Source organism: Oryza glaberrima, chromosome 12, assembly GCF_000147395.1.
Source record: "Oryza glaberrima chromosome 12, OglaRS2, whole genome shotgun sequence".
NCBI lineage: Eukaryota > Viridiplantae > Streptophyta > Magnoliopsida > Poales > Poaceae > Oryza > Oryza glaberrima.
The window spans coordinates 2,281,115-2,295,900 of NC_068337.1; the positions used below are offsets into that span (position 1 = coordinate 2,281,115).

The window sequence follows — 14,786 nt, forward strand, 5'->3', positions numbered from 1 at the left end:
CGACCTAAAGCAAGTATTTTTTGATGACCGAGGGATAGATCGTGCTTGACTTGACTCATACTTAACCCCTCCAAACATGGCCGAATTTATAGGCCCCACTCCTCAACTTCAACCCTCCCCCTCCCATCCACTTCTTCCTTCCCCTCTCCACACGCACAAACAATTGCCACAAACCGCACTACTAATGTCAAATGGCGCTACCACTCCGCATTTGTACTCACTTCGTCTCAAAAATATGTTAATCTACTATAAAATATAATATTTCCTGAATCGGGACGATATTACATCTGGTAATAGGTTAAGTTCTACTTTAAAAGAAAAATAATTTAGTATTGGATGAGTTTCTATCTGTTCTGATTTGTTGTATTAGAAAAATAATTTAGTATTGAATGAGTTTCTATCTGTTCTGATTTGTTGTATTAGAAAAATAATTTAGTATTGAATGAGTTTCTATCTGTTCTGATTTGTTGTATTAGAAAATTTTTCTTTCAATATTGGGTTAAGTAGTTTTTTTATAGGATGGAGAGGAGTACTACTCCCTTTATTTTACAATGTAAGTCATTAACATTAGTATAAATGTAAGAAATGCTAGAATAAGTTATATTTATATTGTGAAACATGGAAATAGTAATCACATTGCTTTCCGTCCAATTGGAAGCAGCCAAACTCCGTGCATTTCCCTTTCAAATGACCTCCTCATAAATACCTCCTCGTCTTCTCCCTCGAGGTGTCTCCGTCTCCTCCTCTCCGCCACCTCGTCTCGTCTCCCCTCCTCCCGCGCGCGTAAGCTCCATGGCCATGGCGAGGTAGTATACAGGTAGTAGTAGTACTACTACTAGTGCCGGTGCTACTGCTTCGTCGGTGGGGGGATCGATCGATGCGATGATGGTGGGGTCGACGTCGGCGGCGAAGCGGCTGGCGCGGGGGGTGATGAGGAGGCCGCTGGAGAAGGCCGGGGCGGCGGGGCTGGCCGCGATGCTGGCCGCCGCCGCCGCGCTGCTCCTGCTCGTGTGCGCCGCCTCGCTCCGCTGCTCGGCCGCCGTCGGCTCGGCGCTGGCGGCGCCCAAGAAGCTCCTCAGCGGCGGGGTCTCCATCGAGGAGCCCCGCGGCGGCGGCGCCGGCGGAGGCGGCGGAGGCGAGGAGTGCGACCTGTTCGACGGGGAGTGGGTGTGGGACGACGGCTACCCGCTCTACGCCTCCAGGGATTGCCCCTTCCTCGACGTCGGCTTCCGCTGCTCCGAGAACGGCCGCCCCGACGACTCCTACACCAAGTGGCGATGGCGCCCCTCCCGCTGCGATCTCCCCAGGTTGGGTTTGCTTCCTCCTCTTCCATCGATTTCTACTTCTTCCTCTCATCTTTGGTACTCTTGCATATTATGCTTCCATTGATTCCATTGTTGGATTGGGGTGGCGAGTTTGGAGGTTTAGATAGAAATCGATTTTAGTAAATGTTTACTTCGAGAGTTTGACGAAGATCAATGAAGAAATCCTTAATGAGATCTCTTGCTGCAATCCAAGCATCTAGAACGGTGCGGAGATGGCGAATGATTAATTGATTAGTATAAATTAATTAAGGAGATGTGGATTGGAGACCGTGCTACTTAATTTTGTCTGCTGGAATGTTCTACAACTTGAGTGTTAACTTATAAAGGCAAAGAAATTAAGACGGACTTAAATAAACTTGGGTTGAATCTAGAACCCAAACATGCTGCTCTGCTGGCATGATGAGGATTAAGTTTGGGTTAGTGCTTCTGACTTCAATCTTCCAGTGGGATATTCTTGCTGAGATTGGATCAGTGGGCGTGCATTTTACAATCTTCACCCTGGTTAAAATTAGATTATTGGAACATGGGATGATCATGATGCTGTCAACGACCAACTCCACTTTGGAACTGTGCGCCACGATTGGAAATTCGATGCCCTTTTGCTTCCCACATGATTACAAAAGTAGGAAACAATGTTACCCGTATGGTTATTGCTTAGTCCTGCAGAAGATATATTTTATTAAATCAGTATTGTTTACTTGATCTGCGACCGTCATGCTGTTGCAATCATCTTTACCTTCGATGGAGAGGTGGTCTTGTCCTGTTAATTGTTGAGGGCTCTGTTTTGTTGTGTTCTAACTGCCTTTGTTGCAGTTAAGTGGTTGCTTGATTCAATTTGGAAAAGTAAAGTGGTTCCAAGATTAGATTTCTACCTTTTGAAAAGAATATTTAATCTTGATTCTTGTCACCATAAATGTCAGTAGCTATACTTGGAGGGTAAGTCTGTCATCCTTCATAAGTGCTAATTGTATGAAATTTTGCAAAGGTGGAATATTATAACATTAGGGATGTGTTACATAGTACCATGTAAAAGGACTCGCTTTTTTTGTTAGAAGCATAATCTCGTTGTACTTATGTTTTTTAATGTATTGCATGCCTTTTGATTTCTCAGTGAATTTTTTTTTAAGGAAAGAGCATGCTTGTGACCTTGTAAGTTCATTATTTTGTGACCTTGTATGGTACTCCCTTGATACATGTGGACTGAGATGTACCATTATCAATAAATTCAAATGCCCATATTAGCAATGCTGGTGTCTCACTCTAATTTCGTCTCCTTTTCTGTTTCTTAGATTTAATGCCAGAAATATGCTAGAGAAACTCAGAAACAGAAGAGTTGTATTTGTTGGGGATTCGATTGCAAGAAACCAATGGGAGTCTCTGCTTTGTATGCTCGCTGCTGCTGTTCCTGACAAGAGCTCCATCTTTGAAGTTAATGGGAATCCTATTACAAAACACATGGGTTTCTTAATTTTCAAGTTTAGAGAGTACAATTGCACTGTGGAGTATTACAGGTCTCCTTTCATAGTCCTTCAAGGTCGTGCACCAGCTGGAGCCCCTGCAGTCGTAAAATATACAATTAGAGTAGATGCCATGGATTGGATGTCTGGCCGGGGTAAGTGGAAGGATGCTGATCTTTTGATCTTTAACACGGGGCACTGGTGGAACCATGAGAAAACAATCAAAGGGTAAGCATAAATGTTTGAATTCTATTGACTGAGCAGCATTCTCTACTTAATATCTTATGGCTGAGAGATCATGCTATTCTTACTGTTATGTCTTGCACCAGTGGCGCCTATTTCCAAGAAGGCAACGAGGTCAAAATGGAGATGACTGTTAGAGATGCTTACCAAAGATCCATGCAGACATTGTTTCATTGGCTTCGCAATGAAGTTAACACAAACAAGACCCAGATCATCTTCCGTACATATGCTCCTGTGCATTTCAGGTCTGTGAATCACCAACTCTAATTACTCAAATAGTGAGTGTTTCCCTTGGTTTTAATTCCTTGCTCAAACATTATTTGACAGTCTTGATTGATTGTGTATGTTGTATCGAATGATATCAGATGCTTTTGACCATACATTGTTTCATTGTTTTATGTGAATTGTGCCAATATATTGTTAGCATCATGAAACAATGCTGATGGTATTTATTGTTGGACTTGTGAACAAACATCATAGTATCTTTCAAATATTCAGTCAAACTATTTCTTTAACTAGATTAGATATTTCTTACAGAGGTGGTGACTGGAAGACTGGAGGAACCTGCCACTTGGAAACTCTACCAGATGTAACTCCAATTAAATCGCTGGAACCGTGGGCTGACCTGCTTGAACCCATAAATCATGTACTGGGGAACAGCATCACGACCAAGCTTGTCGGGCTGGATATACTGAATGTGACTCAGATGACAGCTCTGCGTAAAGACGGGCACCTCTCGGTGTACCTGAGTCCTTCAGGGCCTGCATCTCATCACAGGCAGGATTGCAGCCACTGGTGCCTGCCTGGTGTCCCTGATGCATGGAATGAGCTCCTCTATGCCTTGTTCTTGAGAAGAAAGATGGTGATGCCCCACAATGTTTCAAGTGTGGGAGCTAAAAGACTCAACACTGGGTGATAAAAGCCAAAGGAGTACTGCTGGATGGCCATGTCCTCTCTTACTGAAGCAAAGCTTTCATAACTCATAAGCTAGGTAGCTGAGCTGGGGAGGACACATTTTTGGTAGTACATTAGTACAGTTTGGTTGGCAAGAAGTTAAGCTGCACCACTGTGCTGTGATTTTCAATTGCGGAGGTTAGTGAAAAGAGCTGGGCAAAGGTAACAGTAGCTCTTTTTTTTTTTTTCCCGATAGTAAAAATCATTGCAACCTCTACATCCAAGTGTATATCCGGTCATGGTAACAATAGCTTAGCCTGTATTATGACGGTGATTTGTGTGTTTCATACAGAATGATTGGTGTAAATATATAGCAGCTGCGAAATGGGCAGCTTGTTTCAGTTGTGCACTACTATGTAATTTGAAGAATTTGTTTGCTGACGCATATGGTTCTGACTTCTCATTTGTGAGCGCACATGTAGCAGACTCCGCTAAATTTTGGTTTATCTCTGCATGTTCGTTGTTTGGTAGTATTATTACGCTTGGTTGTCTTGTCCGGTTGTCCCTGCCCCGTCTAGCGGGCGTTGACGGTGATAATTAGGGGTGAAAAACTAAAAGTGTTGCAGGGTAACCATGAGAAATCATGAGAAGCAGAAATGGGAAAAAAAAAGATATAGTCTTGATATTTTATCGACCGTTTTCTTGGTTTACTGTCTTCTCAAACCGTAATCCGGTAGTTACTATATTTCTTACTGGAATGGATTAATTTGTATCCTAGTATTTCTTATCCCTATATTCTTGACTATCGCATACTTAACACTAACTACCACATTTGGTTATGTTTCTGTTTGTCCCATAGCGTTCACAATTTGCATAGTTGTAAGCATTAACCCATGTGGTCATATTATTGGTTTCCAATCGAAATTTCACGTGAATAGTTCTGTTTTCTATTTTTCTTGTATCAATTTTTTTTTCAATTCTAATTTTCTTGTGACCATTGTTTTGGGAGTTTCTACAGATCCCTATAAACCAGCTATTTTCTCATGACCTTAAGCTTCCAATTTTTTTTTTATTTTTTAAACATTTTTAATTTATAATTTTAAAAATAAACCCTTCCAAACTTATTTTCAAGATCTAATCTTTTTGGCCATGCCAGTCGAACTAGCGTGGCAAAATAATACTACCACACCGGTCTCACTATCGTGACAGTGTTATTTGGCCATGCCGGTCTTGCTAGCGTAACAACGTTATCTGATCACACTGCTCTCGCTATCATGATATTACAAGATTGTCACGGCCGCTGCAGGTGGTGTGTCAGTGTTGTTTTGCCACTCCAGAGCGTGGCCCAAAGGTTCAGATTTTGAAAATAAGTTTTTGGAAGGGTAAATTAAAAATAAAAAAGGTCAAAAAAAATATAACAAAAATTCAACAAACAGATCCATAGTAGCACATGGACCATACTGAGTAGTTGGGCTTGGCAACGAGTTAGAAGTTGAAGCCCACGAAGGTACGAATGCGGCTCGTCATCTCTCTCATCCACCTCTCTCTCTTCGCTGCCGTCCTTGGACTGGATGGACCACCCAAGTGAAAGTGAAGAGGGAACACCACGTCGTCGCGCTGCACGATCCCCCGGTGAAGTGCCGAGCTAAGCTCTCGTCTCCTCGAGCCATCCGCCTCCAAATCCGCGGACCAGCCGCCTGCCCGCCGTCCCGCACCGATGGCCGTGCTGGAAGAAGATCCGGCCCCGGTACCCGCCGCCGATTCTACCTCCGGTGAGTGAGTCTCCCGCTTTCTCTCGCACTCCCTACACCCTGGGGGCGTGTCTGTCTTGTGTTTGGTGTGGTGAGTTGGATCGGTTGGTTCGGCAGGCTGTTGTTTTGAATCCCCGTGCGGAATCGTAGCATATATGTGCTTTTTTATGGGATTCGGAAAATTAGGCGCCTTTGGTTGTAAAATGTCCGGTTTGGGTTTAAACTAGATTCAGTCTCTTGAGGACGCCAAATTCATCTCAAATTCAAATCATTTTGCAGTTTGCACCTTGCCGAATGAACCCCGAATGCTCGAATCAAGTGCTATCGAGTGTGCACTTCAATACTACTGGAGTAGTTTGTAAGCAGTTAGGCGGGATTATTATGGCATGACAGCATATTATGTCATATCCCGTTGATTTTGACGATAGTACCGACAATTAGTTCTGATAAATCTGTCCAATTTTCTGGATTTGCTAAAAGTCTCTAAGATTTATACAAGTGCAATGCAATTATGTAACGTACCAACTAAACAGTAACCTAGCTGTTCTTGGCACATGATTCATGCCTTACAAGGTTAGGTTATGCTACTTGATTGAGTAGTTGACACTACACCATATAAGTACATAGGCATAGATGGTGTAGCACTGGGACCTTTGGCCTATGGTGTTTCTAAGCAAAACAGATGTAAATACTCCTGTATCCATGGGCGCACATCTAGAAAACTGTAAGTATATCTTCCGTGTTGGGTTAGTCCCACATCGAATGATGCGCAATCCTTTTGTGTATTCCCCAAAAAACAGGGGCGCATCAAATGTTTGATGTTGGATGTAGTTCACAGTACTTTGAATCTCCTTTATAAAATGGCCACACTACAGAACAATGAATTGTCTTATTCAAGAAATTCAGTACTATGTCTGAACATGTGTTTTGGTTGTTTAGGTGCTAGCGATGATGAGATAACAGTGGAAGAAACTTCCTTTGTGCATACTGAGCCTCCTCAAGATGGCACTGCTCCACCTGTGGTTACCTCTGATATGGAAGTCCTTAATGATAAAGTCAAAAAGCAAGTCATCAAGGAAGGCCATGGCAAGAAACCCTCAAGGTTTGCCACATGCTTTGGTAAGTATGCCATAAGTAGTCAGTTTGTTCCATTTGCTTAGGATTGTGATTAGAATGAGGATAATATATTATACCTGATTTTGCAAATTATTTTTTTCCCAATCTTTGTCTTGCAGTTCACTATAGAGCATGGGTTCAAGGTTCTTCGCACAAATTCGAGGATACTTGGCAAGAACAGCATCCAATTGAACTAGTACTTGGAAAAGGTAACACTAAAGTTAATTCCTTTATTTTATCCTCAGCTTTTCTGTGCACATATGCATATCATCCGTAAATTCCATGAACTCAAACAGCTTACTTTGCATCACATAGTTCCATAATGCCAATCAAAATGAGGTTTTTGAGGGGGAAAAAACTTTTCCCACCAGTAACTTTCCCACTTGCCTCACCTTGCAAAGGCTAAAGACGAAGTATGATATTTCTATTGCTAGTAATTTTACCTCCTCTTTTTCATGCCTCAATAAATCTGCTGGACAGGGTAACTAGATAACTAACCGAGTAGTATTGTACGAACAGACGTGAGCATCAATTACACTTGCCTTTAGTATAAATCTTTGAAGCTTTTTTTTTTCTTCTCATCAACAGAGAAAAAGGAAATGACTGGTTTAGGCATTGGTGTCAGTAACATGAGAAGTGGGGAGCGTGCATTGTTACATGTTAACTGGGAGCTTGGCTATGGGAAAGAAGGAAGCTTTTCATTCCCAAATGTCCCTCCAATGGCAGACCTTGTATATGAAGTTGAACTTATTGGGTTTGATGATGTCAAAGAGGTAGGATAAATATCCCTCTTATCACCCTTGATTTTGATTTTTTTAAAAAAAAATATTTGTGAACCAAAGGTTCCTAGGAAGCTTACAGATAATGTAAAACTACAGGGAAAAGCCCGAAGTGATATGACAGTGGAAGAAAGGATTGAAGCAGCAGACAGGAGGAAGATTGAAGGCAATGAATATTTCAAAGAAAAGAAGTTCGAGGAGGCTATGCAGCAATATGAAATGGTTAGTTGTCTACTGATGTCATTCTTCAGCTATTGTAAGATGCTCAATCATAATCCCCCTAGCTGTTCTTCTTTACAGGCAATTGCATACATGGGGGATGATTTCATGTTTCAATTGTTTGGGAAGTACAGAGACATGGCCTTAGCTGTGAAAAATCCCTGCCATCTCAACATGGCCGCATGCCTGATCAAACTGAAGAGATTTGATGAAGCTATCGCACAGTGTACAATTGTATGTTATTCTTCTACATTGCATAAAATTTACTCTTACACTCATGCTTTAACATTACATGTATAACACAAGAAAAAACTGAATTTGATTTGTCATTCAGACACTAAAAATTTGCAAAATAAATATGGAAAACAGGCATATGGCTAAAGCAGGGAGAAATATTTGTCCATGATTCTTCATGAAAGACACTCTTCTGATCTTAGTGTACTTGTGTAATCTTTTCCAACTCATTTGTGTAAAACAACCATGATTTTGGTTTTGTATTGATTCACGGACCTGTTGATTGACCATTTGAATAAGAATCAAAGAATTGCTGATCATGATCAACTGCATAATCTCATTCTTCAGGTGTTGTCAGAGGATGAAAACAACGTCAAAGCGTTGTTCAGACGAGGAAAAGCTAGAGCTGAACTTGGTCAAACAGAATCAGCAAGGGAGGACTTCCTGAAGGCCAAGAAGTATTCTCCAGAAGACAAGGAGATCCAGCGCGAGCTTCGGTCGCTCGCGGAGCAGGATAAAGCTCTGTACCAGAAACAAAAGGAGCTATACAAAGGTCTGTTCGGGCCAAGGCCTGAACCCAAACCGAAGGCGTCAAATTTCCTAGTTCTCTTCTGGCGATGGCTGGTCTCCTTAATTGGCTATCTTGTTAAACTGTTCAAACGCAAGGATGAGTAGGGATAGGACATGTTTTACTGGAAAAATTATGCAGTATTGACCATCTTGTACTGTAGGTTGGAAATTCGAGTTGTGCAGCACGCAATCGGTGTCAAATATTGTTGTTAGAAACTCCTGACATTTTTGTGCTTCGTGAGCATTGGAGCTATGGTTCGTATAGACCTTTTAACCTTTTGCTTGTGGGTACACTTTTTTTGAACAATATGTGGCTTGATGCTATAGTTTCTACTCAAGGCGAGTAGGCGACAACGACAAGGCGTCCCTTGATTTCATTTATTTATTTGCGTTGATGTTTAGAACTTTTAGTCCATTAGGAATACCTTGAAGGGAAGGTTTTTATCTTTTGCAAATTACCTTCGAATGAAGTTTGAAATAAGCATTGTTTGCCTATGAATGCAAGGGATTCCTTCACTCAACGTCAAGGATCCATTTGCTTTCATCGGAGGAACAGCACACTCACTCCCTTTCTAAATGTAGCACTATTTATTTTTTTTTTCTTAAACTTTGATGGACAATGTTTATTTAATTACTTAGGTAAGTAAAAATGAAAAGAGTGATAATAGATGACCCATCAAAAGTACTTTTAGCATGCTTTTTTATATTTGTCTAATTTATATAAATATTTTTTAAAAAAACGAAAATAAATTAAAAGAAGTTAAGGATGCCGTATATTTAAACCCGGGGTAGTATACAAAATTCATTCCCACCAAACGTACATGATCAATACTCAAATGTAAAATTATACGAAACAGTTCAATTTAACAAGAAAAAAAACATAATGCTGTGCTTATTTATATTGCCTAATTCTAATGTTTTTCATGCAAATCGAGCTAGCTGGAAGACCCCTAATCCTAATGTGTTAAATTGATTTTCTCTTGTTAAATTGATTTAATGTGTTAAATTGGAGCCCCACGCCGCCTCCAATGGATCGAAGCCCGCGGATCTGAAGGACCTCATCGCCGGGCTGTACGGATCGCAGCCGCTCTCTTCCCCCGTCGCCGATGAGGCGGGTGAAGAGGAGATGGTGCCGGTGGTGGAGGACGGGGACGAGTTCGGAGACGATGGCTGGGAATTCAAGGCCGCGCCGTCGTCAGATCGTGGACGAGCGAATGGGGATGGAATTGAGGTGAGCTACGTGTTTGTTCATGTTCACCATGGCACCGCCTTTAACTGTCATTGTCGAAAATTGGGTAGAAGTGGCCGACCGTGTAGTGCAAATCATCACAATCTGAAAACGACACGTCGATTGCCCCGTTGCGATGTTGCAATCACTGCAAACATGATAAGTGTGCAACTGTTTTCGGCACCCAGGGATTCATCCAATGGCATTGCCGCGATATAGTATTATGTGGAAACTGTTTACTTAAGGCATTTTACCAAAGGCAAACTGGTGATAAAGGAAAGGTAGGCTCAGATAGTCTAGCCCACTTAGAAAATTGCAGAGATGAAGATAACCTTTGCTGAAACGGACGTCGCGACCAGTCTCACAAAACTGAATCAATAAATCATGATTATAATGTTCAAATTGAATGATCAAGCTTCCTAAAGGGATGTGATAACTTTTTTCCTCTTACATTCTGTATCTGTATGAAGTGTGAAGCTCTGCCTTAGCAACTTATTAATTCTACTTGGAAATTGTTATAGGTGTTGTAGAATTAGGCAGGAATTCATTTTTTTAATTCACAAATAACCCTTTTTTTGTAGTTCCCGCAAAAAAAAAAGTGAATATACTTCTTTGATAGTATATTCTAGCATTGCAAATCCTATCACTACTTCTTTCTAAACCTTTTCTCTTTGTATTAAGTCTTGATATGGCTATGGCTTCCTCCATTGATTGGTCTGAATAATTTCGTCATTACAGGATGTACCAAAATCATTGGGCAGTGACCAGGAAGATGTTAGCTACCTAACTTGCAAGCAAGAACAATTTTCACAGATGAGATTTCTCTCACGCCAATCCAACCGGATTGCATCCTCCGCCGCCAATCGCCTCCAGATTCTATTAGTCAAGTACTCCCTCCGTCCCATAATATTAAAACCTAGGACTGGATGGGACGTTTCATAGTACAATGAATCTGGACATGCATCTGTCCAAATTCATTGTACTATGAAATGTTCCATCCAGTACTAGGTTTTAATATTATGGGACGGAGGGAGTAATTCGTTACAAGAGTTCGAGTATTAATACAGCACCACTCACTCACGCCACCTCTCCTCTCCCCAGCTACTTAGCCCATTCAGGCCCACTCAAAAGTTCGTTACGAAACCTGGCCTGCTTCCTCTGTGGTGATAAGTCCTTCCTTCCTCCTTCGTTCTCATCACCATCAAACAGAGTCTTGGCGCCATTGTCTTGCGGCAGAGCATCATCACCATCATTCCTGACAAGCCCCTCTCGATGAAAACTGGCTTGTCCCCAAGCCAGTGCATGAGGAAAACGACTGCGCAGCTCCAACTTGTCCTCCCAAGTAGCATCTGCAGCAGGACAACCCTTCCATTTGATAAGAACTTGGGACACAGTATGATTACCTTTCTTCACGAGACGAGTATCCAAGATTACTTCAGGAATGGAGATTTGATCCACCACTGTAGGCAGGTGTGTTTGCACTGTTGGCTGAAAACCATTAGTACTGCGCAACTGCGACACATGAAAAACTGGGTGGATAGAACTTCCCTGTGGCAGTTGCAGTTTGTATGCTACAGAACCAATGCGAGCCAGCACCTTGAAAGGCCCCAAATAGCGAAATGACAACTTATGATTAGCTCTTTTTGCAACCGAAGACTGCACATAGGGCTGCAATTTAAGATAGACCCAATCCCCTTCAGTGAACTCCCGAAAGCTTCGCTTCTTGTCAGCCAAAGATTTCATTTGCTGTTGTGCCCTGTTCAAATGTTGCTGTACCAATTGAGTCATCATCCTTCGCTCAGACAGCCAAGTATTAACTTCAGGAACACTGCATGATTCAAGCCCAATTCCAAAATGTGCAGGAGGGTAGCCATACAACACCTCAAATGGTGTCCTCTGAAGGGAAGAATGAAAAGAGGAATTATACCAGAATTCTGCTAGGTAGAGCCATGACACCCATTTGGAAGGAACAACATTAACAAAACAACAAAGATAAATTTCCAAGCATTGATTCACTCGCTCTGTCTGGCCATCTGACTGGGGATGATAAGCCGAGCTTAGATGTAATTGAGTACCAGATTTAGTGAAGAGCTGGTCCCAAAATGTACTAGTAAAGACCTTATCCCGATCAGAAATGATTACCCTGGGCAAGCCATGCAACTTATACACCCCTTGCATAAAGACTTGAGCAACTGTGGCAGCAGTAAAAGGATGAGCAAGTGGCAAAAAATGGGCATATTTGGAGAATTTATCCACCACTACCAAAATGCAATCATAATGAGCTGATTTAGGCAATCCTTCAATGAAATCCATGCTGATTACCTGCCAAGCTCCCTCTGGTACTGGAAGGGGCTGCAATAACCCTGGATACTTTGCTCGGTCTGGCTTAGCTTGAAGGCAGACCTGACAACCCTTTACCACAGTTTGAACTTGATTCTTCATTTTTGGCCAAGCAAACATAGATTTAACTGGACTGTAGGTAACAGGAAACCCTGAATGGCCACCCATGGGGCTAGAATGTAAAGCATTGATGATTTTGAGTTGCAAACCAGGGTTGAGACCATCATTCCTGACAGAAGACTGGTCACTATTTACTAGTGTGGATGAAAATTTGAACCATGTTCGAACTACAAACCACATTGAAACTTGTAAGTCCACAGGTCCTAATGATGCAGCCATACTTGACCTGTACAAAGAAACTGAGCTGGTTGATGCTGTACACATGACACAAAGTTCTTCAGAAAGTGTGCAGAGCCCTTCTGATATGTTCTCAAATAATGAAATGGTGAGTATTTTTGCTATTTTGAGTTTGCTATCACCCCCCTCTTTTTAATTTCATGTGATGTACACTAATGATCAGTGATCAGAACTCTTCATTTGAAACAGATGAAAATCATTCAATTAAATCTTCAAGCGATAGGACTTTGATTGATTTCTACCATAAGCTGAGGGAAGAAACACTGACAGTAATATTTCGGAATAGGAAGGATTTTAAGGTCAGTAACCATTGATTACATTCAGTTGATAAATCACTGGTATTTTTCTGTTTGTAATTTTGCAATTCATTTGATAACATTTTTTTTGAACGGAAAACAGCACAAGATAGTGCCTTTTCATTTGATAACATGGAGTCCAGAAGAGTTCTATGCTTTCTAATGAAAACAGGGAAGTTCAGCAATTGCAAGGGAGATTCAGGTGTGCTCCGCACTCAAGCACTTGAAACTATTGTTTGGCACAAAAAAAATTGAATTTAACATAGTCCGTCATTTAAACATTTTCCATAATCTCCAGGAAATCTGTGAGAAACTACCTGAAGGTTTTTTATAGAGGAACATACTGCAAAGGATGTATTCATTTCTGAACTGCTTGACAGTGCCAGAGAGGTTCATTTGAAGGATTTTGAGGAAGAATATCATTTAATAGAAAAGATACCGATGGTATGCATTCTCCTATGGGGAATATAATGTTTCGGCACACTGCCTATCTTATTACTAGTACTTGTTAGGAATTACCTCCTTGAGCTAGACCCAAAATAAACTATTTCATTAGATGGTCAAATATTGCAATTTATTCTCAAGTTACTCGAGATCAATACACTTGTTTTGTTAGGTGGATAGCATGTAATAATCACATGCACAATTTTCTATAAGTGATAAACATAATTATGTGGAAATGAATGGATTAGTGCTTTTCCATATTCCGCATTAGAATTGCCTCCTAACTGATCTGTAGATTATACAAAACAACGAAAATCTGTAGATGGCACACAACTAATTTTTCTTTGTTTCAGTATACAATATGTGCAGTTAATCTTGCAGTTTACAATTCTACCTTCTGCTTCTTGTTTTCGTGGGTCATAATGCGATCTTTCTTGGGTTATTAAATTTTTATAATTCTTATCTGATACTCAAATATAAGCACTGGAAGACATGAGTTTGGCAGTTGAACTCTACAAGCACAGCGTGTCAACATTACATACCTTGGAGCAAGCATCCAAGGAGGAGCAACGTGATTACGTCCGTGCCTGGTACAGAATGCTTCTGTTCTGTGCTCAAGAATTGCAGCATGGTGTGGTGCTTTGGCAAGAATCCTGTCAATCAAATGTCTGCAACGTAGTAATTTCCCAAGGTGCAAAAACTTGGAACAATGAGCAGAGCTTATCATTTCCTTTCTCACTGATCATTTAAAAGAAGATTGACTATAACATGCTTTCTGCTGGTTTCACAGGTGACCAATTCTTTATTGCTCTTGGGGAGATTTACAGAGTTGCACAAATTCTAAATTTATCCTTGCAGTCCTTCAAGCCCTGGGTTCTTGCTGATCCTGGAATGGTGAGTAAAATGTTGGTTTGTTGGGACGGCTGCCTGAATGCATGGACTAATAATGGTCTAGGAACGGCTCTTAGAATGGTTGTTGACAGCAATAACTTAGACGCACCTGTTGCTAAAGTTCTTCTCGAATCTATCATTAAAATTGACGAAATTGAAGTGGCCACTCTCCAATGTTCCCTTCCCAACAGCAAGATGACATGTAGGCATACCCTCCTGCCGACTAGTGTTTTACCAGGTAATACTTGTCCTACAGTGACGTCTTCAAGGATAGGAACTTTTTAGCTATCAGATGTTTCTATCAACCAATTAATTTACTCTGTTCGCTTCATGTAGGAATGGAAGTGATCATTTGGGATGGTGATCACTATTTTGTTAAAGTTGCTAATCTGTGGACTAACCGGATATCTTCTGACCCTCCCCAGTTCAGCCATTCGTATCACTTAAATAAGTGATTCAATCAACAATTGTCTTCCTTTTTAAGTTACCTGTCAATATCTAAGGATGTCCTTAAGAGGAAAGTTGTGACCTCTTCTGATAGAAGCTTCAGAAGATACTGGGTATCATCAGGTTCTCCTGCACAATTGTTTCTGGATGGTCAATCCATCGTGATTAGTAGTATTTGTCGATGATCATTCTTTT

At 41.2% G+C, this 14,786-nt stretch overlaps 2 protein-coding genes and 1 pseudogene across 3 annotated transcripts; all 3 read left to right on the plus strand.

Annotated features, from left to right (window-relative positions):
• Positions 1–746: 746 nt before the first annotated feature.
• On the plus strand, positions 747–4,320 carry LOC127756625 (protein trichome birefringence-like 11). The gene is made up of 4 exons (XM_052281976.1): positions 747–1,307; positions 2,615–3,010; positions 3,112–3,270; positions 3,563–4,320. The coding sequence occupies exons 1-4, from the start codon at positions 883–885 to the stop codon at positions 3,939–3,941; spliced, it is 1,359 nt and encodes a 452-aa protein (XP_052137936.1). The 5' UTR covers positions 747–882; the 3' UTR covers positions 3,942–4,320.
• Positions 4,321–5,473: 1,153 nt separating this feature from the next.
• On the plus strand, positions 5,474–8,868 carry LOC127756498 (peptidyl-prolyl cis-trans isomerase FKBP42-like). Of its 2 annotated transcripts, none has more exons than XM_052281842.1 (7): positions 5,474–5,691; positions 6,610–6,789; positions 6,906–6,995; positions 7,375–7,559; positions 7,665–7,787; positions 7,866–8,018; positions 8,367–8,868. In XM_052281842.1, exons 1-7 carry the CDS (start codon positions 5,637–5,639, stop codon positions 8,691–8,693), a joined length of 1,113 nt encoding a protein of 370 aa, XP_052137802.1. In that variant the 5' UTR covers positions 5,474–5,636; the 3' UTR covers positions 8,694–8,868. The 2 variants fall into 2 exon arrangements, with proteins under 2 accessions (XP_052137802.1, XP_052137801.1); XM_052281841.1 differs by lacking the exon at positions 5,474–5,691 and adding an exon at positions 6,328–6,394.
• A 726-nt stretch (positions 8,869–9,594) lies between these two features.
• LOC127757352 (uncharacterized) lies at positions 9,595–14,621 on the plus strand (annotated as a pseudogene).
• The last annotated feature ends 165 nt before the right edge of the window (positions 14,622–14,786 follow it).